General features: G+C 48.0%; 3 protein-coding genes across 5 annotated transcripts; 2 read left to right on the forward strand and 1 right to left on the reverse strand.

The window, feature by feature from the left end:
- Positions 1 to 451: 451 nt before the first annotated feature.
- Positions 452 to 13,032, forward strand: LOC122385174 (mitogen-activated protein kinase p38b-like). Of its 2 annotated transcripts, none has more exons than XM_043373248.1 (10): positions 452 to 1,049; positions 2,199 to 2,328; positions 2,806 to 2,864; positions 3,074 to 3,215; positions 7,511 to 7,673; positions 8,104 to 8,175; positions 9,668 to 9,747; positions 10,976 to 11,054; positions 11,455 to 11,628; positions 11,985 to 13,032. In XM_043373248.1, the coding sequence occupies exons 1-10, from the start codon at positions 943 to 945 to the stop codon at positions 12,038 to 12,040; spliced, it is 1,062 nt and encodes a 353-aa protein (XP_043229183.1). In that variant the 5' UTR covers positions 452 to 942; the 3' UTR covers positions 12,041 to 13,032. The 2 variants fall into 2 exon arrangements, with proteins under 2 accessions (XP_043229183.1, XP_043229182.1); XM_043373247.1 differs by lacking the exon at positions 9,668 to 9,747 and adding an exon at positions 9,041 to 9,120 and having other exon boundaries at positions 732 to 1,049.
- Positions 13,033 to 13,310: 278 nt separating this feature from the next.
- On the reverse strand, positions 13,311 to 20,734 carry LOC122385175 (protein mago nashi homolog). Its single transcript, XM_043373249.1, has 5 exons — positions 20,691 to 20,734; positions 16,802 to 16,957; positions 16,301 to 16,425; positions 13,814 to 13,941; positions 13,311 to 13,549 (listed from the first exon to the last, which is right to left on the reverse strand). Exons 2-5 carry the CDS (start codon positions 16,890 to 16,892, stop codon positions 13,450 to 13,452), a joined length of 444 nt encoding a protein of 147 aa, XP_043229184.1. The 5' UTR covers positions 16,893 to 16,957; positions 20,691 to 20,734; the 3' UTR covers positions 13,311 to 13,449.
- A 437-nt stretch (positions 20,735 to 21,171) lies between these two features.
- On the forward strand, positions 21,172 to 23,690 carry LOC122385220 (probable dolichyl pyrophosphate Man9GlcNAc2 alpha-1,3-glucosyltransferase). Of its 2 annotated transcripts, none has more exons than XM_043373343.1 (2): positions 21,172 to 21,218; positions 21,562 to 23,690. In XM_043373343.1, the coding sequence occupies exon 2, from the start codon at positions 21,580 to 21,582 to the stop codon at positions 23,083 to 23,085; it is 1,506 nt and encodes a 501-aa protein (XP_043229278.1). In that variant the 5' UTR covers positions 21,172 to 21,218; positions 21,562 to 21,579; the 3' UTR covers positions 23,086 to 23,690. The 2 variants fall into 2 exon arrangements, with proteins under 2 accessions (XP_043229278.1, XP_043229279.1); XM_043373344.1 differs by having other exon boundaries at positions 21,197 to 21,240.
- Positions 23,691 to 23,917: the final 227 nt, after the last annotated feature.

Here is a 23,917-nt window from a genome sequence, read left to right on the forward strand (position 1 = left end):
TAAGATTCCTCAGTTCTTAGGGGGTGCCAAGCCTAGGTGATTTATTTTCATAATAAGCATGTCCTGCTCTATCTATCCTGTTAATTTAAATCGATTCTGAGGGGTCCGTTTTTGTCATTTTTTCCACGAATGTGGTGCTGAAATCCGAATCCGAATTTGAAGCCAACTTTATGAACGTCAGAAAAGCACAAAACAAATCGACACATTCGCCTGTGCATTCGCCTACCAACGATCCCCATCGATGTCCTGCATGCTAGTGGTAGAATATGTAAAAAAAAAGTGTCAGCTGGCCTCGCCCTGGAGCTGTACTTTTGCACTGCTGGTTTGAAATATAGGGGGTAACAAAAAATATTATTCAATCAAAAGTGAAGGAAAGATATTTGTTTAAACAACATAACCGAGTTACTAATAATCTTAAGCTAAATAAATAAATAAGTTTCAGTACGCTCAACTTTGATGTCATCAAATTGCATTATAAACAATAATCAGCTGACCAGATAATTTTCGGGCATTCCTTGCGCATAAGAGACATATGTAGCTTTCATCCTAAAGTGTTTGCTTTTTTGACAATATAGAAATAAAATGACGTCATTAGACCAAAATATTTTCCTCAGCTGAATAGCAATTGGTCTAATTGAAGCTGAGAAAAGGGATTACGTCATCTTAACGCCTCTTCATTGGGTGTATCTGAATGACGTCATGAAAATACATTTGAGTGCTTATACAATTGTAGAGTACAACTTTTCTTGCTTCTCAACATTACGGTTTTGTTCGGCGGACGATGGGTGGGCGTTTTGGTTGTCTGCCTTGCGAGCATTTTTCGGATATTATTTATTTCATTTCACATTATTAAGGTCATAACCATTTCTGAAGAAAAGAGGACCTTATCTTTAGATTCCAGTGCCTTGTGTTTTGTTTCCTCATTTCAATTTACTTCTAAAAATGAAACCAGGATTTTATTCTGTTGAGTTGAATAAAACTAGATGGGAAATTCCCTTACGATACAAGGAACTCACCCCAGTTGGAACGGGTGCCTATGGACAAGTATGGTAAGTTCCTTCTTCTTCAATATTGTCTCAATTAGTGATGTCTCAGTCTGCCTAATGCAAAACTGAAGCATGACAATTTTGAAGAGGTCACGGCACTGACAATCCCATTCTGCTTTGTGCTCTGCTCTGCGGATTTACTAAATTTACCAAAATTCTTGAATACGTTATGGTATGGTATGGTATGGTGTGGTGCATGATTTGCAAGGAATGGTTTGGGCCCTCATTGGTACCATGCTGGATGGCTGTGCTGGTGCAGCAGTTAAAAAATAATCAATAGGAAATAGGATCTGAATGGGGTTCGTCGGTGAAATGGCCAAGAAGCGGCCCCAAGACATGTGAATTTATTGCAGTTTTAGTTTTGTGTTATCAAAAGTGTGTATTTATGCATTTTGTAGCAAAAGTTATAGGCATTGTTTGGTGCAGGCTGTGGCTGTAATGGTTTTTCAGTCTGGTTTGTGCATGCTGGTGTTGATTTATTGCCTGAGCAGCTTGTGTGTCTGGCTGACTCTGTTGCCATGTTGTGGAGTATGGATACCTAATCTGTCAGTTTTTAAGGACAATAATAATAATAATAATAATAATAATGCTTATTGCATAGGTAGTAACTAGGTACTGAAGTTGGTACATATAATACACAAGCAGCACACATAAATTACACATAATTGATCATTCATCACAATACAAAAAAAAAAAATGTGAAACAATAAACGGTATCCAAATTGTTTTCATTTGGATGTGGTTTCCCACCTAAATCAACAAAGTTTGGGGTGCTGTGTTAATTGCATCTTAAAACATATTGATGAGCTGGAACATGGCTGCTGCTTTGTGGATGACATTCATTTAGTACTCATCTATGAGCTGTGTGGTGCTGTCTAATATCAGCAGTGGACATGATACCAATTACCAATCAACTCATAGGCATCAGTATCCATTTAGGCTCCCTCAGCTCTGATCACCTTAGTTTGTCCCTGACCTAACTTGACCAAATATGATCTGTCCCCCACTCACCAGCAGAGCTGTGGCCCACCTGCTACCACTGACCTGGCTGTAACCCCTCCTGGCTGCATGTGTCTGACCTCTGTGACCCCTCAGTGACCCGTCCGTGACCTGTAACCCCTCAGTGACCTGACCGTGACCTCTGTGCCGCAGTGGCGCACTGGACACCCTCACCAACACCAAGGTGGCCATCAAGAAGCTGGCGCGTCCGTTCGACACGGTGGTGCACGGCAAGCGGACGTACCGTGAGCTGCGGCTGCTGCGACACATGAAACACGACAATGTACGTCCGGCACAGCGCCAGGGATCAGAGGGACGCCGAGGGAGGGTCGTGGAGTCGAGCTGGTATGGAGTAGAGGGTCTGAGACCGATTATATGGGGGATTTGGGCAGCTGGTACAGACACAGTGTGTGGTCTGTCGACTCCGCCGTCATCTTGCGCGACGTAGTTGCTTCACATCGGTCCCGTCGAATGACTCATGGTTTCGCGTGATTGCAGCCATGTATCAATCAGTCATGCACGTCTAGTCGTCTAGTATGATTTATTATGAAGCTACTTTAAAGAACGTGACCTCCTGACCTGACCAATATGTCTATAGACTATATGTTTGAACCGAGGTCCGAATTCAGAAGCAAGAATAATCGAAACTAATTGAAGAGAAGTTAGCTCTGTCTTTATCGTGGCTGTAGACTGATATCGTGCAGACTGTTCTCATGACTGGAAACTCGAAATTTACGTTTCGCATTTTGCTTGTTTCCAGGTCATCGGTCTGCTCGACTGCTTCCATCCAAACACATCGTACGAGACATTCAAGGACGTGTAAGTCAACAGTTCTGTCCGAGAACGATTACGAAACCGCGCCTTATTTCCATTTTCAGCTGATTTTCTAGCTTTGATTTTGGAACATGCGTGCTTACTGCTTGTTCGTAGAAGTTGTGCCTCGCCTGGATTTCGCTCCCGCTAGCACTCAGTTCATTATATGACCTCACGCCCCGAGTTTTGTATCATGTGACCGTCTTCTGCGGTAGGTACTTTGTCACCGACCTGATGGGCGCCGACCTGAACAACATCCTCAAGACGCAGTCACTCACCGACGAGCACGTGCAGTTCCTGGTGTACCAGATCCTGCGCGGGCTCAAGTACATCCACTCGGCGGGGATCATCCACCGGGTAGGTGTCCGCCACCGAACGAATAGCTGGCAGTGCTGGCAGCTATCCAGTCTGGCACTGGGGTGGTTGGGATACTTAGGTGTTAGCTCGGGCATAGACCACTATATATCTGGACTGTGCACGGATTTTGCCGACTGCTATTAGGGCCCTGCTGGGAAATTCGACGTAGCACGCGGAATTGTGTATTGACGCTCTAGTAAGCCCATTTAAATGAAAGTAACTTCTTAAATGTGATGTATATTTTAATAAATGTATAATTTATAGCATGATTTTTAACACGATAAATAAATAAAAGCACTTATAGACAGGTATATCACACTGTATTAAGTTCAAAGCATCAATAGACAGGAACAATCCGTGATCGGTCGTTTTTGACAAGAGACAGTCTGATGACATATTGGACACACTGCAGATTAATTTGCCTGTCTAAATCAGACACGCACCCGGCTCAATGCTTTGAAAGCCCACACGATCTGCGCCACGGAATTACGAAGATTCCTATGGGTAAATAACAAAGCTGCCGGTGCTGCGTTTTTAGCGAGACCGTCCGAGGTGACCTGCTGGGCCACAACTGTTCCCTGCTTCCACTGAGGCCGATTTCATGCTCAGCATAGGGACAGACGGGTTCTGTCATCTGTCCCTCTCGAGAGAAGGGGACTTTTGAACACCGTTGTCAGTGACGGTGGCCGCATTTTGCAGCGGGTGATGGCGATCGAGATTCGAGATTTAGACGGAGTCACGAGATCTCGGTTCACTGGACACTGCAGCAGAGCTTCGCACTTAGGAATGCACTTTCTTATAGTTCTTGTGCTACATTTGCCTTTAGTTACTATTCGAATTGTAAATCCACATCTGAAATTCTCAGCCATGTAGGTATCTTACACATCGACGAATAGCATTGTAGTTATTGATTGCATAGACAAACTGATCCCAGGAATGTTGCATTGTGTTTACGTCCTGCGGCTCAACCTTTCTCATTTTCATGAAGCTTTCTTATTTCATGAAGCTCTGTTCGCGCATCGCTGGTGTTGAGTGACGGTATACTGTCCATATTGACTCCATGAATTGCAATGTTTGTTTTTCGCTCAACTATACACATCAATGTGTTGAAGGAATGCAGGTCGTAGCGTTGTAACTTGAGGTGCTTCTCGACAGTGTGACTCCCTCAGCGAGCAATGTGAAGAAAGTTATCGTTTTCCTTTACAATGGTAGTCGCGCTGTCTTGAAACAAACGTTTGAAGCTATACGTGTGCCGAAGAGAGAGCGACTCGGCAGCTGTTACCAGAGCAGGACCCATTGCTTGCATGCAGGAGCGGAACACAGATTGCTGATGTGGGCACGCCAGCTCTCCGCAAGCCATAACATATGTGACCATCACTTGACCAAATTGCAAGACTTTAGCTAGTTTTGGGCTTCACTTGTGACTGATATTATAGGAGCCGCCAGTCTGGAAACGGATCCGCCACCTCTCCTTACAGTTGTCTTCTGCTCAATTTTCGGTCTCGGCCAGCGTCACAGCATGTAATAAAACTCACAGGGAGCCCAGTGGTCAGAATTCCAAGACATTTTCAGCTTTAGGGCATATAGAAATTGACTTCATATTGATGCCTTAGCCAGGAACCGGAAAACTGACATTGTTGCATGCACTGTCTTGGCTCTTTGAATATGCTCACTCCCCGTTCTGTTCATAGGATATTCTGAAGTGATTATCACTAGCGGCACATTTTACTGTATTTCAGTGGCATGTATGCATTAAAAGGTTTCATTTTATTTAAAGACAAAAGAGAACTATCCCGCATGTCAATGATAAACAACAAACAACAATAATCTTGCAAAAATCTTCGCTACATGTCTGTGAAAATTTGCTAATTCTCGTGAAAATTAGCTGGGAACCATCATCCACACCATGTTAAATCATGGAAGAAATGGGCAGAAAATGTCCTTCTTTTTTCGATGATTGCGCTAATATTATATATTTTTTGCTCAATGTAAGATATAACTCAGATTACAAATTGACTAGTGGTGATGTTTCCCAAAGCACATCATCATATGGCGAATAAGTTGGCTGTGACGACCTTCGAAAGTTAGGGCCCTAATGGCAGGGCCCTAATTTCCGTGCACAGTCCAGATATATAGTGGTCTATGGCTCGGGATATGGTATATGCGGAACTGGGATAGGACAGGTGCCAGTCTGGGATAGGACAGGATAGCTGTCAGTCCGATATAGAATAGGTGGCAGTCCGAGATAGTTATGCATGTAGGTGTCAGTCCGGAATTGGCTGACTGCCGGCCCTGTATCCGGTATGGTTCGGGTCAGATATCTGACTTTGTGCACTACACATTAGAGACAATTTCTGAAGTGTTTTGTCGGTAGGTGCCAGGTGGCGATATCACTTTTACTATATGAAGACTTAATAATATGATGTTGTTAAATCTTTGGGTGGCGATATTACTATTACGATGTTGTTCAGTTGTTATCAGGTCATAGCACCGTAACGACATGACTAGCGACGAATAGTAACACTGTTATGATGTTCAGTCAGACCGTAGTGGCGATATCATTCACTGGGTATTTTCGGCAGGTATCGGCCGCGAGACACGTCCTTCTTACTTAGGTGTTTGAAAACGGCTGAGCGCTCGGTTATCACGTGGATGATAAACAGGGGCGTACAGTTCGAAATTACGGTCTTAACCCTCGCCGGCACAGGCCATTTTGAGTCCTTCGACGGTGACCCCTTGTGCCGTCTTAACCCCTGTGCCTTGTGGTACGACCTTGTCGTACCACAAGGTTGGTACGACTCCCCTCGCGTTTGGCCCCTGATGGAGCTAGAGCTTAGCGGAAAAAAACGAGCGTGTTGCCCGTCACGAGAGGAAGCCAATGATACCCAGTTTTAAGGTCCTAGGTCATCGGTTGACCTTCCAGGTCAGGTCAATGACCCAAAAATCGGGAATATCGGGACCTGTTAGAAAGTCGTAAAGTGTGGCTGCTAAGGGGTTTTCCGGGGTGCTGATCACGAATATCGTGTTAGTTTTGATCACAGATGATGTCGTTAAGCGTTTAGACCAGGTGGGGTCAGGTCTGGTCAACCGGTAGGGGTCGTGACAGGTATTAGTAGTATCTGGCATCCGCCTCTGACAGCTTCGTAACATGTTACGAAGGCACCAAAACTACTTCGTAAATGTTAAATGGTTTCTAAATTCGAATTCAGCTCCAAAAACTAGCCTAGAAACATATAAAACTCGAAAAAGTCAGGTTACCAAAGGTCAATGACCTGACCTGACCTTCAGGTGACCTTGACGCCCACCCTAATGCATGGGAGCAACTTCAAATCACATGTTTGAACGTTTGAAACCACGAAAAGCTTGCAAACGCGCGGCTAATGCGAGCCGACATACGCCGAATCGCGATTCCGGCCAAACATGGTCTCGGAAAAGAGGTCACAGGTCAAAGGTCATTTGGGTCAGGGTCATGAAATTTTGAGGGTAGGTGTAAAATTGATCAATGCGAGGGTACTGAAAGTTTCGTCGCGATCGGCCGCATTTTACGCGAGTTATTCGCGAAAAACCTTAGGGGGGATGCATCAACCCCCTGTGCCGGCGAGGGTTAACTTTGAGGCTTGTGCTTGCATAAAAATGAATATTGTTTCACGTTCTGAGATGTCATGTACCTAACTAGTAAATAACACATTACATTTATCAATGCTCAATTTGCTTCAGGGATACACCAACACATTGACGTAGGAAATCTATCATTCTATGGATTTGGGAATCCAGTACGTCACACATCGTTCCGAGAAGTTCCCGTATAGATGTTCCGAGATAGCTGAAATAGTGACGCAGATATGGTAACACGTACAATCTCTTTATACAGACCCTACGTGCTCAGCCATTCGGTTATGGTGAGGAGATACGGCGTTTAGGCGATAAGGTGTTACACGGTCACAGACACGGTTAAACGCTGCCTGGCCACTCTTATCTAAGATCTAGGACCCGTTTATGGAGCCACGGCGTACCGGATTCCTCGCATAATCAGCGGTCGCGTGGGAAACTCCGGCGGATAGGCACCTAATCCCGCATTACTGACCGCAACATAGAACAGGGTATACGTGAACAGGGGGATCAAATACATTTAGAGCAGGGCATACGTGCTCTGCGGGATAGGTAAACTTTGGCTAGGGCCGGACCGTACTCTGAGCAGGAACTTTATATTCACTCTGGCCAGCCGATACCGCCGGCATGCCGCCGTCAACTGGGGCCTCACTCACATCAACATCCGCCCTACCGCGTGTGTTCAGGACCTGAAACCGAGTAACCTGGCAGTAAACGAGGACTGCGAGCTCAAGATCCTGGACTTTGGCCTGGCGCGGCCCACCGAGCACGAGATGACCGGCTACGTGGCGACTCGCTGGTACCGCGCGCCCGAGATTATGCTCAACTGGATGCACTACAACCAGACCGGTCAGTCAGGCCGCCGCCGACAATGGGTGGGCGGAGGGGAGGGGGACGTACTGGGGAGGGGGACTGGCTGAGCGCAGTAAAGCGCGCTTTACTAGTCCGTTCATAATTCAACTTCCGCGTATACGCCATGTGTGCTTGCGTCTTGTCTTGTTTTATTGCATTATTAGTAACTAAGAATTGTTCGGTGGTTTGCTGATTACTTTAGTCTATGTCATTCTCGTATTACCTATCGTTATGCGGTTTACGTCAGGCCGCATGAAAAATATTTCAGAATGTTTCTGTCAGTCCTGTTTTACCATATGCTAGTTCTCGTGTTGCTCGTAGTGCATTGTTTCGCCATTATGTAACATGTCTACCATCATGTGTTCCCTGCACCGACTCCGTCTCACGGGGAGCCCTCACCGTGTGTGGCCGTGCTCTGTGTTTTCAGTGGACATCTGGTCGGTGGGCTGTATCATGGCAGAGCTGCTCACCAGGAAGACCCTGTTCCCGGGCACGGACCGTATCCTTTGAGCGCGCGCTGCCGGGTGGCCGGCGGGTCAGGGTCAGGGGCAGGGCGGAGGGTCAGGGCTGGTGTGTGTGTCCGTGTAACGGGGTGTGTCAGTGTGACCCGGCAGGTGGCGCTGTCGGCTGTCCTGTCCCAGTTCCCGGCATGTCGTGATCCGGTGGGCGGTGATGGACGCTCCTCTGTGTCGGACCTCCCCCCTCTCGGCACGGGTAGTCTAGTGGATACGCCCCCCCCCCCCCCCCCCGAGTCGGACCGGTGTTCCCCGTCATGCATGGCCTCTGTTAGCTGGCATGGTACATGGCTCACTTAGGGGAGCACGGGTGGAGAGCGTGTCTCCGGTACCTGTACACTGTACATTGAGTTGCACTTGAATATGGCTGCCTTGAATATTTGATGTAGAATTGGTGAGGAATTGTTTGATGCTGTAAATATTTAAGGTTTACGTTAAAGTATTAGAACCATTATAAAACATCAAATTGGAATAAGTATGAAAATTGATCGGCGAATGGGCAAGAGAGACAAATTTGAGTCTCGCCATGGTTGCCGATGTTTCTTGAACCAGCATAATCTTGGTGTGGCAGCCAAGTTCATAGTAAACACGTTTGGCAAATCCCATTTACGTGCATATTCATTTTGTTTGTTTCATGACGGACAGCATCCTAACAGAAAGCTGATTTTCGAACATAAGTCGACAAATAAACTGCTTTTTGGACGGTTGGGCCAAATCACCTCGTAATGTGGATAAATAAGTCACCGTTTCTCCGGGACCACTTCTTTGTGTTTGTAAAACATTTTCCATTCTGGTGGATTTATGGCACCGCTAACAATGCCACTCGTGAATATCCTTAATTGAGCACAGATATCCACCAACTAAACATAATCATCGAGCTCCAGGGCTCACCTAGCGACGATTTCCTGAAGAAAATCTCCAGCGAGTCTGTAAGTAGCGCGGCGCACGCTAGTGGGGCACGGAGCACCGCACGAGCACGGGCAGAGAGGCACGGAATGGTGTGGTTTGGTGTGTACTGTGTAACTACACGACGCCGGGCAGTGTGGAGACTGGTGTGCAGCCTGTTACCATGTGTGTGTGTGTGTGGGGGGGGGGAAAGACTGTTAGATGTGAGGACACCGGTGGTTTTCGTGTGCCGTGTGTGCTGTGTGGTCTGAAGCTGCTGGGGTCTGTCCCGGTGGTACACCGGCCGTGTGCTGGCGGTAGTGCTGCTAGTATGTGTAGTGGTAGTAAGTAGTGTGTGCACCGGTAGTGCCTGACGCGCGAGCCTCCCCCTCTCGTCAGTGGAGTGTGACCGTGAAGCACGCCGCCGCCTCACTGAGTGTGTCGGTGGAGCCGCGGGGGCGGTCCGAGCTGCTCGTACATGACTAACCCCTAATACCGGGGCAGTGAGGGGACTACCAGTCACAGCCGAGTGGCACATGACTAACCACGCAGCTGCTAATTAATACTAGCGACCTTAACGCCGTCCAACAGATATCGATCAGCTCACCAGAATCCTTTTCTTTTGCGGAACTCCGGAAGAGTCTACGCTGGAAAAGATTACCAGTGACGAGGTAGGACTAACCGTGCTATGCACAGTGCGCAGCTGTCGGGCTGATGTAGCATTCCCCCCGGTTTGTGTAGTAAATATCCTCCCGTTTATGTAGCAAGCGGCCCCAGGACGCCCGCCAGCCGCCGCCCAACAGCAGCCGCCTGTGAATAGTTGCCGAGCTGCTAACTTTTCGAGCCTGGTCGCCTTGGCTGCATTGCATGAATTGGCAACGGCTGAGGTGAACTCGTGATGTGAACATGCAATGTGTGCTTCACTAGTCGGGGTGGTTGGTCATTTGCAACTTTTACTATCCCAAAATGCTGTTGTGTCTTACATTTGACCGCTTGAGCACGATTTAGTTATGGCCATTTTTTATTCAAAGTTGCATTCATGCCACATGTAAATCGGCTGAAACATGGCTCCGACTCAACGTTATCAATATGTTGTAGACCATTGATTCTGCACGTCACAGGGTTACTTGTCTGTTGTGTACTCAGTTTGAACTCGAAGGATAAAAACTAATTTATAAATTACATGCGAATGTTTGTTGTCCAGTTCCCTTTCACGCATATGCATCACTATTTGGCCGTTTCTCAACTATACTGTATATTCTGGTTTATCGCGTTTGTCATACGTTCGCCTGGGGAAGTGGGGAGAAGTGGGATAACTGCTTCGGTGGGCTGAGTTTGCGGCTGTGTCTACTGTCTGCAACGTAGAGGTGGGCTGTATAGACGCAAAATAACCACTAACCGCCATAGTTACACTGCCCGAAACAAACAGTAGACAGACAAATAACTGACCTTATTGGTGTTGTGTTAGACCAATCGAACCCAAGGTGTAGTTTTGATAGAGGAACGTGTGCAAAGTTTTCCATTTCTTAGTGTGCAGTGTGCACCTTATTGATGTGTTGAAAATTAATACTTCTGAGATCAGAAAAAAACTCCAAATGATTTTAATTGTCACCTCTGAACCCACCAATGGTGTATATTGTCGCAAACAATATTGAACAAGGTTATGTGCCTCACTGAACCCGTCTGAAAGTTTTTGTTTGCCTCATGAATGTTTGTCACGACTTCGTGTGCGATTTTTTTAACATTGATGTGACGTCTCTATCCTTTTGATTTCGCCAGCGCTGTACCTGTGCCCTTCAGTCGAATGTGTTCGTTGTCTGAGTTTCCGTGCCCACGTGCCTCAGAGCGCTGAGTGTATCGAGCCGTTCGTCCTGATCTGACCGCACGCCTCGCTCCCAGGCTCGCGCCTACATCCGCTCCCTGCCGCCGATGAAGGCAAAGGACTTCAAGCAGTTCTTCCGCGGGGCGAACCCCCTGGGTGAGTTGCACTGTCGCTTGCATGATTCAGTTCATACGGTGCTCGCTCGGTGGTTTGTCGGTCTTCTTTCTGTGAATAATCGTGCTGCGAACGTCCTTTTCCCATGTCCTGGTAGCATGCGGTTTTTGGTCTTTTACGTCTTGCGGAATCTTTTATTGTATGGTATTATTAGTCACAGTGCTCACCAAGGCTGTCTTTACTCAGTCTTTACTCAGCTGTACTCCGTTTTTTTCCGTTGGCGCATTGCGCTCCGTCTGTTGTAGCTTTGCGCTCCTCTGGCTAATTCCTCTGCTCCGCCGCTAGCAGTATTCCGCCAGCACCACTCCTTTGTAGTGCGACCGAGAACTCGGTGCTAACCTCCCATTGTGACCACCGCCGCCTCCTGCCGGCCCGCCCTCAGCGATCGACCTGTTGGAGAAGATGCTGCAGCTGGACGCCGACCTGCGGCCGACGGCCGAGGAGGCGCTGGCACACCCGTACCTGTCTCAATACTCGGACCCTTCCGACGAGCCCACGTCGCCGCTCTTCGATGAGGGCTTCGAGATGGTGCAGCTGCCCACCGAGCACTGGCGCCGTGAGTAGAACAAGCAGGCCGGGGCAGAGTCTGGAAATGATGGGGCCACAGGCAGTTTCTGGCTGGGGGAGCCAGTTTTGGTGTTTTATATTTTTTATACTTTTTGTGTGAGATATGCTCATCCGTTCTCTATGTTGTGTTGATTTTTGCTGATGTGATGTCATTCGGCCTCAATGGTACCGCAAAAGACAGGCCGCTTGTTGATACACCATGTGTCTGTGCGTCAAAGGATTTCAAATGCCACGGCAAAAGCTGCTCAGAAACATTGATCGTTACACATACTCTGTGTCGCGGCTATTTTATATGTCCTTTTGTCTCTGACTGACTGTCGTTCTCCTCCCCCGTCGTTTTTGAAGAACTGGTGTATGATGAGATTGAGGACTGGGGGAAGAAGCAACAGGCGGCCAAGTGAGCCGCGGCTGGGCCGGCTGATCGCGTCTGAGGAGGCCGCTGCCGCCAGGGGAGGGCCGACAGCCCGCCGGCTGCCGTGAGGGGACTGTCAGCTCACCGACTGCCGTCACCCTGCGCGCCGTTCGGCGGCGGACAGTAATTGAGCGGGGCGGTGTCCGGCTCTCCGGAGCCCAGCCGCTGCCGCCACGTGCCATTGGTGCTCATCTAGCCGACTGGGCCGGTTTTCTGTGAGCGGCGCTGCCCGCCGCGCCGCGATACCGAGATGTGGAGAGTGCCGGAGAGTCCCCGCGGCGCCGGCCACCGCGGCCCGCCCGGACAGTGATAGCGGTAAGGTGGGGAGTGTGGCTCCCAGCGCGTGCTGAGACCGGTGCTCCGACTGTGAGAGACGTGCCTGCTAGTGTGTGTGTTCGGGGCGCGTCTGTGCCCGGCGCCGATAACTGGACGGTGACGCCGGTTCTCGACAGGCTAGTTCGGACTGCTCGCGGGCCGTGCAGGTGGCGTTACCGTCTCTGCGAAAGGGCGTAGATGATGATGTGCCCGTCTGCTCCGCCGCCCCCGACTACCCAGCCCCGCCAGTTACCGATAACCAGCCCCTGGTGCCAATCAACGAGGCACGCGCGCTATTGCCACCTAATCCTTCCGCCACGGATCCTACCGCCTCGATATTTTCGGCTTTTACTTTACTGTGGCCGATTTTCTTCTTGACCTTGCTTTGTAATGTACTGGCAGAATGCGGCCTTTGCCCGACTCCAGAATGCCCCTTTTAGGAATCTGCTTATTGCATATATCAATTGTTGGTTGAATTGTTGATTTATTTGTATATATTTACTAATAATTATTTTTGAACGACTGTAATTTGGGCGGCTTTGCCCTGCTGCAATGCGTGTTTTTCAGCACCCGAAATTGTAGCCTGCCTTTGGACAGCAGTGTATATCACTGGCACGTCGTGAGTCGGTGCGTCACTCGTGATGAAATAAATACGCACATTTGTAACTTAGGTCTCTCGCTTGAGTTTGGTACACATGGGCAGCCGAGCAGACCTACAGAAGAAAGTCGATGGGCAAAGAAGTCTAGGTCTAAGGTCGGAACAGAAGTAACGATTAGATACTAGGCTAATCGACACTGGCGAGGCAACTGTTCAGTCGCGACTTGCATATGGTTCAGGCCTGGAGAGAGAACGCCGTGTCCGTCTCCGAAATTCCTCCGACTGCCGCAGCTCTAGAAACGGTTATGTTCTCACCTCCGCGCTAATTCATTCTCACAGACGTCCGTATTAAACACACTGTGTATTATATTGGTGAAATGATCGGACTTGCCGGCTGGTTATGCGAGACGCGAAACGGAGGACACCAGGCAGCTTCGACACGTGACTGGGGCGCGATGCTCCACTGAGCCGTCGCTGCCGGACGCCTATATGGGCTTGATCTTGAAGTGGAGGCCGATGAGCGAGAAGACCAGACACTTGAGATCCTGGACCAGGTAGTAGAAGCACCGGAGCCCGTCAGTGTCCCTGGAACACGGCCGGGTGTCACGGCTCGGAGCGGCGGCTACGACACGACACGGCTTTATCCGCGCCCCATGATTCGAAAAAAATCACACTGGCAGAATGGCCACGTATTGTCTCTTTAGTCATCAATTATGCAGATACACAGGAAAATATTTTGGTATGTGCATCAGCTTCGCGTTTTATAACATCGAAAACGATTGTCAAAATAGTAGATTGACGAAACAGTTCAAACGTGCAACATGATACTGCAACACACCCATGACTCACTTTGAGTTGTTGACATCGACCAGTGAGCCGATTTTGGAGGTGGTGAAGGAGATGTGTTCGTCGCCGATGACGATCTCCAGCTCCTGGCGTCCCACCCTGTCAGGCTGCGGCCACAGCGCGTCGTCCTCCTGATGAATATACGGGGACGTCGTCAAATACAGTCGGGGACGTCGGCCAGTAACAATCGGTTAAAATCCTGGGACATAATCTCACAAAATCGCCTGGGGGTGTTCCAGCCAGACAGGCAAGTTGAAGCTACAAATCATAGGTCTCATGAATGGGCTCAAAATGACCCCGGCAGTCGGCGCGCCCTAAAGCTCCAATAAACAACAACAGCATAGGTCTTATGCATTGCCAAACTTGGTAAATAGTGTGTGAAGTACAAAGGTTTACTGAAATGATACAGCTCTGAGCCCACATACACCAGTATAACGCCTTTTGGGGCGACTAACGGAGCGAGCGAGAGGGTGGGCCTTGCACGTGCGAAATTGCGAGGGGGTACCTCCAACTGACTTGTGCGCGGCACCCTACTAACTGGTCTCTAGCGATGTGCCAAATTTGGGCACAATCGGCCCAGCCGTTCTCGAGATCTGGAAGCGGCACCCTGCACGTGCGCACGTGCAAAATGGGTCCCAACTGACTTATGCACGGCACCCTACTAACCGGTCCCTAACCGTGTACCAAATTTGAGCGCAATTGGTCCAGCCGTTCCCGAGATCTGGAAACGACCCCTGCACGTGCGCACGTGCAGCAGCACCCCAACTCTGGCACATGTATATGCAGTGCCTAGTGGGTGCCTACCTACATGCCAACTTTCAGCGCAATCGGCCAAGTAGTTACCGAGATATTGCAACAATTACAAAACTGACACCTCTTCGTTTTGCACGTGGCACGTGCATAAGGGGTCACCCACATGCATCGGGAATAGTCCAATACTTGGTAGAAGGAATGAAGCTACCCTACAAAAATTACCGCGTGTAAATCGGTCAAGTGGTTGCTGAGATATAAGCCTCGCAAAAGCGTGACCACGGCCGGCCGGCCGGCCGCTCATACTCAGAAATTTCCGTTAATCTAAGGAAAGACTGCGCTCGCTTCGCTCGCTCCGTAAAAACAAACCAGACATGTCTCCCAATGCTTTTAAACTTACAAAATACAAACCTAGGTACCGTAAAACGGGGTGTTAAGGGACAGTTTTGAGGTGTTTTGTTATATAACTCAAGAAGAGTTGGAGATAGAAGCATCAAATTGTCAGCATTTTATGTGGAATTTGGTGCTTTACATGCCTGCCACATTAAAGTTCTTAAGATTTATACCTGCATATTATTTTTTATTATTTTTCATCACTGTCCCTTAGCACCCCAATGTGGGGTGTTAAGGGACACCTATATTATTCCAAGAAATGGTCATCAAATGCCCACAATTGGGGTGTGGAAGGGCACACAATTTATTTATTGAAATGTTTTGCATATTCTGTCACAAAACAAGTCAGGTTCATTCAACACTAATGACCTTTTTAGCCAATTATGTGTAATGCAGTTTACGCTTGTGGAAAATGTGCTAATTATAAGGTAAACAGAACCAAAAAGTACCCTTCTGTCATCAATAAAAACCCATGTTGAAGCTAGTCACTTGTCATTATGTTGGCCTCTCTGTTTTAGCCTTTTTATGATGACATCACATTTACCTACATCAGTCTCCATTGACCCATCATTGTAAAAGAGAGTGTTGAGATGTTTTGTTACATAACTTAAGATGTGTTAGAGATAAATGCATGAACTTGCCAGCATTTTATGTGGAATTTGGTGTTTTCCATGCCTACTGAAAGAAAACTTAATGAAATTATATTTAGATATTATTTTTATTTTTTTCTTCCCTGTCCCTAAGCCCCCCATATCCACCTCAAAATATGCATGCATCCGGAAAAGAGGAAGAGGATGATGAATGAATGGGTGGATTTGCACAAGTTTTTCAGGAAATATGTGCAATACATGTGACAATACACCTATGCATTCATTTTCCCTGTACACCCACTAGTTTATGTGGTACACACAGAGTTTTGGAGATGTTTCAATTTTGTGAAAATGTAGCATGTTTTTCAAATCCATTTTTGAACCAAATCACTTGCATGAAAAACCATACCATTGTATCCTATGGTCAAGAGCAAAACAGTGTCGACTACCACACTGAAGTTTTTCTTGAACCTTCTCAAATTAGGAAGTTAATATGACTCAAAGTTTTTCCCATGCAACTGTCCCTTAGCACCCCACTGTCCCTTAACACCCCATTTTACGGTACTAATTCAAAGGTTTACAAGTTGGAAACCTAGTCCTTTACCTTAGATAAATTCAACCATGATGGTGCAAAAATAATTTGGAGCAACTGAAAGTAGTATCAGTAGCATCAGTAGGTATCTACCTACCTAAAAATTCAATAGAACATAAAAGCAATAAGTAACTAATGTGTCCATTGGAAATGAACAATACACACCTGCATGATTTCTGAATCAGCAATGATCCTCTTCAGCTCTTCCATGACACATTTGTGAACATATGCCTCCTTTCGAATCATGGTGTCATTCTTGTAGTTTGAGTTGTTTGCATAGCGCAGCTTACCTGAGAGCAAGATGCAGCATTAAACTCAGATACATTTAGTTCTTGCATTCCTATCATGATACTCAAGGCTATTAAGCTCCATGCATGTGAACTGAACATGGGTAAATGTTCATATTTAATTTAAAAGCCAGATGGAGATGTGTATCAGTATTGCAAGGGTATCAGTTACATTGACATCAACATGATTGTGATTACACCTCACTCAGTGAAAGTACGAAATAACCTGAAATGGTATTACGGCTAATGTCTCTGGGGTAATCAGAATCTGTTACCAGGCTCAAAGTTGAAATAGGAAAAGGTACATCACAAAATAAAACCAGGTTGCAGACTCATAGCAAAACACGATGTACCAGACATTAAAATTGGAAATAATTACCGTCAGGGCGAAATTCGAACTCCAGAAATTCATGTCCAAATTTTCCTTTATGGCCAACGTAATACCGGAGATAAAAGTCTTTATTGCTCATTTTGCAAAATGCTTATAACTGCTCAAGGGACGAGCTCATAAATATAAAAGAATTCACAATAGAACCAAGGCTCCAATAGAATAGAACGGACATGCCTAAGAGCTGGACTTTTTGCACGCGTTCCCCGCCAGGGGGCGCCACTGAGGAAGCACCCTATGACGTCACGATAAAACTGCGCGCACTGTGCGCACGGTTCTGTAAGCAAGTAATATAGTGGTGGTTTCATGGTGGAGATTGGAATAAGTATTTCGACGCTGTAAAATTTCAAGCCGTTTTTGTGAAATTAATTAGTAAATGCATTTCAAAAGTATTTATTTTAAGTGTGAAAGAAGAATAATTAGAAGAACATGCATATTTTTGTTCCAATAGCTTATTATGTGAGACCTGATCGGTACTAACGGGTACTTCTAAGAAATAGTGAAGAAGTACCAAACAGCCTGCTCGGCTACGATCGTCAGCTGTCCTTTGGAGCTGGACTTCAACGCTGTAAAAAAAATGTGTGCTGAATTAATTTTTAGTTTAACCAAAATATGAGCATTTTATCATTTCCTTTTCACTTTTGTAATTATTGTTGAGTGAAGAGACATGTTGCTGGTTCTGACAATATAAATTATTAATTAAAAAAACCGAAATGCGACGGTAAGTATCTGCTACTAAATTATCACTAAAACCAAATACATGGAGAATCTTTCTACCATTGCTTATAAAACGTGCTTATCAATGCACAAATGTTTTATTTCAGACAAAAAGGATTTATTTGCCTGAAGTCATGCGTCATGTGCTACTGCTTTGATTCCAAAGACGCTCTCCGGGTCGGGGTAATTTAACTTGCTTCATCGATCGATAAGAGATTTTGATTCCATTGATATCCAAATTGATAAGCTCGGCACCATGGAGTAAGGGCGTCCCCACAGGGGTGACGCAGGAAATATGAATGGCGTTTACACCGACAGTAGTTTCCCACAGCCGGCAATGGGAATCTCCTGTCGGTGTAAACGCTACTATAGTCCCATCCAACTCAAACACTGGGGAATATCCCCGCACTTTTGAGGACAGAAATCTATGGACCAGTGGATAAAATGCGGCGAGCTTTCAGTTTTATGGTTGGGTCTCCCTTCCGAGGCACATATTTACGGGGGATATTGGGTCATATTCCCCCGGCGTCCTGATGATCGGCGCCCAGCTCAACGTCGAAGGCGCCCTGATACACGGCACTGCTATCTGTGAAGGTGCCCAGGTTGCTGCCGCTCGAATTTTGGTCGCCTACTTAACAAAACCTCCGTTGGTGCCATCTCAGTTTCCTCGAGGTCAGGCAACCTTCACACGCCGTTGGCTACCTTGGCTGGCCGGCGACTCGTTCCCCTCGTGGCGACGCTCTTGACATCCAGTCAAAAGTTGGAGTGGCTGGCGCCCCCAGTGGGGGCCGGGGAAGGGGCAGTGGGCCTCCACGTTGCTCTCTTCCCGAGCCCATGGTGACTTGGCTCAACTCTCCTCAATAGAATCTGGATTCTGCACGCTGTATGAACATGGGCGTATTGTATTGTATTGTATTGTATTGAACAATCATGAGCGATCCACATTCTGAAAGTGCGTGGCGATTACTGCTCAGACACCACTACGGACAATACGGACAGTGGGTGTGACAATCAGTAGTGCCATTCATATAGAGGGTGTCATATATGAGCGGAGAGGCAACAGTACAGCTGAGCGGAGAGACAACATTAAAACAACAGTACAGCTGGTGTTGCATGGAGCTGCAGGGAACCGGACAGCGGAGGTTGCGAAAAATAAACAATTCGTCACTTCAACGTACAAACAATAGTAAAAGCAACATAAACACATATTCTCATGGTCGAACCCATGCACTAGCGGCTCACGGCGGGCACAGGCACGCAGTGCGGTAGCGGTACCGGATCACACGTCATGGGCGTTGTCTCAGCATAGGTTGTTATGAGCGGAGAGGCAACAGCACAGCTGAGCGGAGAGACAACATTAAAACAACAGTACAGCTGGCGTTGCATGGAGCTGCAGGCAACCGGACAGCGGAGGCTTGCGAAAAATAAATAATTCGTCACTTCAACCTATAAACAATAGTAAAAGCAACATAAACACATATTCTCATGGTCGAACCCATGCACTAGCGGCTCACGGCGGGCACAGGCACGCAGTGCGGTAGCGGTACCGGATCACACGTCATGGGCGTTGTCTCAGCATAGGTTGTTCGCAATCTAGTTGAAGCCTAAGAAGACGGCCAGTGGGGTCTCACTGCTGCTGAGGCGACCTCGGAGACGATGCGTCGCTCCTCCTGTCGGCGACCTGCGGTGAGCAGGACTCCAGATAGCTGGCTGGCACGTTGCCGACACTGCCAGACGCTGTCAGCAGGCCTCACTGCTGCAAGTGATGTGCAGATGGACGCCAGGTGACTTCGTCTGCAGGCGATTCCGGAGACCGCGGCCTCACCAGGCAGCACCACCTGCATCGCCATGTCGGTGTTTCTAGAAATGGAAAAATAACAGTATCGGTGAAGGACAAGCAATACAATGTATTCTGTTTTCCTCTCTTGCAGGTATACGTAATCTACAATTATCATTGTTCCTATTTCATTCAACTGAACCTGAAAATTCCATATTGGCACATTGTTTGACTAAATTTGTGTAGTTGGGAACAGGGGCGACACCACGGTGCGACGACTGGAGGGGACATTGACCATTTTGGAGGGGACGAGGACCATTTCAAGTCGATTCTTTCCATGCAACGCCATAGGCGTAATGTTAAAATTTTAAAAAGTGGAGGGGACGAGATCCCCTCCGTCCCCCCCCCCTGTGGTGACGCCCTTGGTTGGGAAGCAGATTCTGATTGTTTGAAATACATGTTTGGCTGAACAGTGCTGAAAATAGTTCATTGATCACTATAGCTGCAACAAAAATGCTGAGACAGAAAACATTTGTGCTTACCTGGCTCCTTAGTCAGTCCCGCACAACGGAAGTGGTACCATTTATCGCAGCCGTCGCATCCGACCATCGGCGCTGCACTGATGCTGCTGCACTCCCCACATTCCCAGTACCTTAGGAGCGTCTTGGCTGTGAAAAGATTACATGAGTCATGGCGCATACATGAATAGTAAGATGTTTTATAAGTTTAACATCGCATAGCAAAGACACAACAGCTGGGAGTCAAATGTAAGCCAAAGTGTAAGCCCTGCCATGTTTTGCAGACTGGATTTTAAGCAAGAAAAGCTTTGCTAAAAATGCTTGACGAAGCCTCATCCTGCTGGGCTGTCTGACATGTCTCCCTGTGAAAAGCATGTGGCCCTTATATTGTATATATGATGAATATGTTAATAATACAGAGAAAACACAGTATAAAATAAATTATACCCAACGTTTCATCTTAATCGACTTTGTCAAGGGTGTTTGAACAGCTTGAGATGAGTGAAGTGTAAGGGTACCTAGGTAAATCTGAAAATAAACTGAATCTGCGTTCAATAAACATTGATTTTGATAATTCATTTCACAAATCAACTGCTAATAACAATCATAGGTACTAAAATAGCACGACAGATAACTAACAATCGCATGAAGAACTTCTTGATTCGCCTTGACTATTGTCGTCCGAACGAATGTTGTCTGAAGTTACACATTTGTCTTTTCTGCGCAACATTTGTGTTTGCCATTTACCGCACCAATGTTCGCCAGCGGTGGTGACTTTTCCTTACCTGCTCACGAAACGTCACACACGACATGACGTCACCCGAAGACGTCATCAAAAAGTCCAGCTCTTAGGCGTGTCCAATAGAACGAACAACGCAGGCGTGCGTGAGAATCAAACAACTTTTCCAACTGGTGGTAAGCGGTGGTGCTGCCTCTAGCGGCTATATTTTTTGTAATGATTTTTCTTGATATTTTACAAAAAATATATTGTTAAATTAGATCTTTTATATTTTTTATTTTTTATTAACCCAAAAAAGAAATATGTTTATTTTGATCAAAACAGTTTTGAAAAATAATTAACTTCTTTTGTATTAGTAACTGAACAACCGCTAGTCTCGCGTAGCTATTTTCGCAATGCTGTAAAATAAGACAATTCCTACCGGTCTTACGAATATGACGCACTTTGACTTACCCCGCGTTCGATGTCTCTCGGACGGCGAAGATTCTACGCCGTCCGGCCAATCACGTTCCATAACCGCAGCCGAGCCCCCGCTAACCTTGAACGGGATTGGTCGGACGACGTAGAATCTTCGTCGTCCGAGAGACATCGAACGCGGGGTTAACTTTTTGTTGTTTATTGTGATAATTGCCAAGATTCCTATAGATAATAATTGCTGTGAGTTTGATGGTGCTGGCAGGTGCTGGTGTGTCGTTCACGTTTAGAGCTCCGTAGCTTTTCACTTTTGATGTGATGAACTTCTAGTCTCTTGAAAAAGTGACAGGATTTCAGAATAATGCCTTGAGTTGTCGCAAAGGGAATATCAATATAGCTCAAGCTCACACGAAATAACTTGCTGAAAAATGTTCAGTGTGTTAAAAGATAAAATAAATGAGAAATATTGAGAAGAAATGAAACAAAAACTAAAAGGAAGGACTTATTTGTTCTAGGAGTTTTTATCTACCTACAATTCTGCTATTGAATGACCGAATCAGAAACCAGGCTGCTCTCTTTTTTTCAGGTTCAAAGCGTATTGAAAATGGACAGCCGGTACCTGCTCGTGCTGGGCCTGGGCCTGCTGCTGCGGTGGGCGGTCTCCCTTCACCCCCACTCTGGTCAGCGGAAGCCTCCCATGTTCGGTGACTACGAGGCGCAGCGGCACTGGATGGAGTTGACCCACAACCTGCCGCTGGCTGACTGGTACCGCAACACCACCAACAACGACCTGCTGTACTGGGGCCTCGACTACCCGCCGCTGACGGCCTACCACAGCTACCTGTGCGGCGCCGTGGCGGCCAGGGTCGACCCCAGCTTTGTGGCGCTGCATGCGTCGCGCGGGCTAGAGACGCCCGAGCACCGGCTGTTCATGCGCGCCACGGTGCTGGTGGCCGACCTGCTGGTGTTTTTGCCGGCGGCGCTGTGGTTCGCGGTGGCGCTGCGCCGCAGCCGCGCCGTGACGCTCACCGTACTGGCCGTGCTGGTGCTGTACCCGGGCCTGCTGCTGATCGACCACGGGCACTTCCAGTACAACGGCGTCTCGCTGGGCCTGATGGTGGCCGCCGCCGCCGCGCTGCTCGGCCGCCGAGACGCTACCGGCGCGGCGCTCTTCTCGCTGGCGCTCAACTACAAGCAGATGGAGTTGTACCACGCGCTGCCGTTCTTCTGCTACCTGCTGGGCACGTGCCTGCGCCAGCGGACCTGGGCCGCCTCGGTCGGGAAGCTGGCCAAGATCGGCGCGGCCACGGTGCTGACGTTCGGACTGGTGTGGCTGCCGTTCCTGGTGGACGCGCAGCGGGCGGTGGAAGTCGGTGCCCGCCTGTTCCCCTTCAACCGGGGCCTGTTCGAGGACAAGGTGGCCAACTTCTGGTGCAGCCTGTCGGTGGTGTACAAGGTGAAGCAGATGCACAGCGTGGCCGCTATCGCCAGCATGTGCCTGTCGACGACGGCGCTGTTCCTGCTGCCGACCAACCTGCTGCTCCTGGCCGACCCCACGCCGCACAACCTGCTGCTCTCGCTGCTCAACTCGGCGCTCACCTTCTTCCTGTTCTCGTTCCAAGTGCACGAGAAGAGCATCCTGCTGGCGGCGCTGCCGGCCGCCATGCTGTTCCCCGACTACCCGCTCTCGTCGCTCTGGTTCCTACTGGCCTCCACGCTCAGCATGCTGCCGCTGCTGCTGAAGGACGACCTCCTGCTGGCCACCGTCGCCACCACCGTCTTCTTCACGGTGACCGTCAACATGGCCACGGGGGTGCTGGACGCCGGCCGGCGCGCGGCGGCGCCCAAGCAGCGCTCGCGGCTGACGACGACCAGCGGCGGCCCGCCGGCCGACCCGTGCTCGCGCTGGGCCGTGCCGGCGCTCTACCTCTCGCTGGCCGGGTACGCGGTGCTGGCGCTGACCTCCGTGACGGTCAGTCCGCCGGAGCGCTACCCCGATCTCTGGCCGGTGCTCGTCTCACTCTACTCATTTGCACACTTTGCTGGGTTTTTCCTGTACTATCATCTCATTCAGTTCCAGTTTTTCGATGAGAAGTTTAAAGTTTGCTAATGCATGGGAGTTGTGTTTGTTACATGATCATTTTCTAATGCAGTGGGGTTGTGGGTTTGTTAATGATCAGGGAAAAGACCGGGGCACTGTAAGGGTTACTCGTGCTTGGGACCTCGGCTTTACACTGCCTCTGACGTGGTTTTCCCACGAGACATTGTTTTGGCATCGATGTGGCTAATGGGTTGCGCCGTAATGGACAGGGTTGGCCAGTGACAGCGCAAGTCATAAGGTGACACCCCACCGAACCTTTAAACTAACCACCGAGGTGGTTGAGGTGGACAGTGGACACAAGTCATAACATCACGTTCGAGTGGCAGTCACTTCATATTGTGCCTTACGATGACTGAGCTGAGCTGGTGATAAACTCGTGTCTAGACTGCTCAGAACACGAACCAACGTCTGAGTGATTTTTTTCTCTCTACCGGTTTCTACTAGGAAATGCTTCTCCGTGACTATAGTTTAACGTGGTGCAGTACAATCACTGACATTGTTTGGGAATAGGACAACGGCCAAGGCCTAACGCTTACACGGGATCGGGCACGGGTGTTTGTGGTGCACAATACTGTGATTTTTTGTGGGTTTCCATTAAACATATTTTTGAAGAACAGACTCGTTTCGTTGGATGGCAGTCTACCGGGCGATAACACCTTTCCCGTTCTTTACCCGTTCTTACAAACAAACTTTTCGTGACTTTGCAATGCGAGCTTGGCAATGTCTGGTGCAATGTTCATCACCATCTGCAAGCACGAGTCTTCAATCATGTATTGCCGAAACTAGGAAGTCGTTGGTCACGCTGAATTTAAGAGGGAGCCTCAGCCGAGTTTGTGCGGCT

The sequence above is a fragment of the Amphibalanus amphitrite genome, unplaced genomic scaffold, assembly GCF_019059575.1.
Source record: "Amphibalanus amphitrite isolate SeventyFive unplaced genomic scaffold, NRLGWU_Aamphi_draft 000211F_arrow, whole genome shotgun sequence".
Lineage (NCBI taxonomy): Eukaryota > Metazoa > Arthropoda > Thecostraca > Balanomorpha > Balanidae > Amphibalanus > Amphibalanus amphitrite.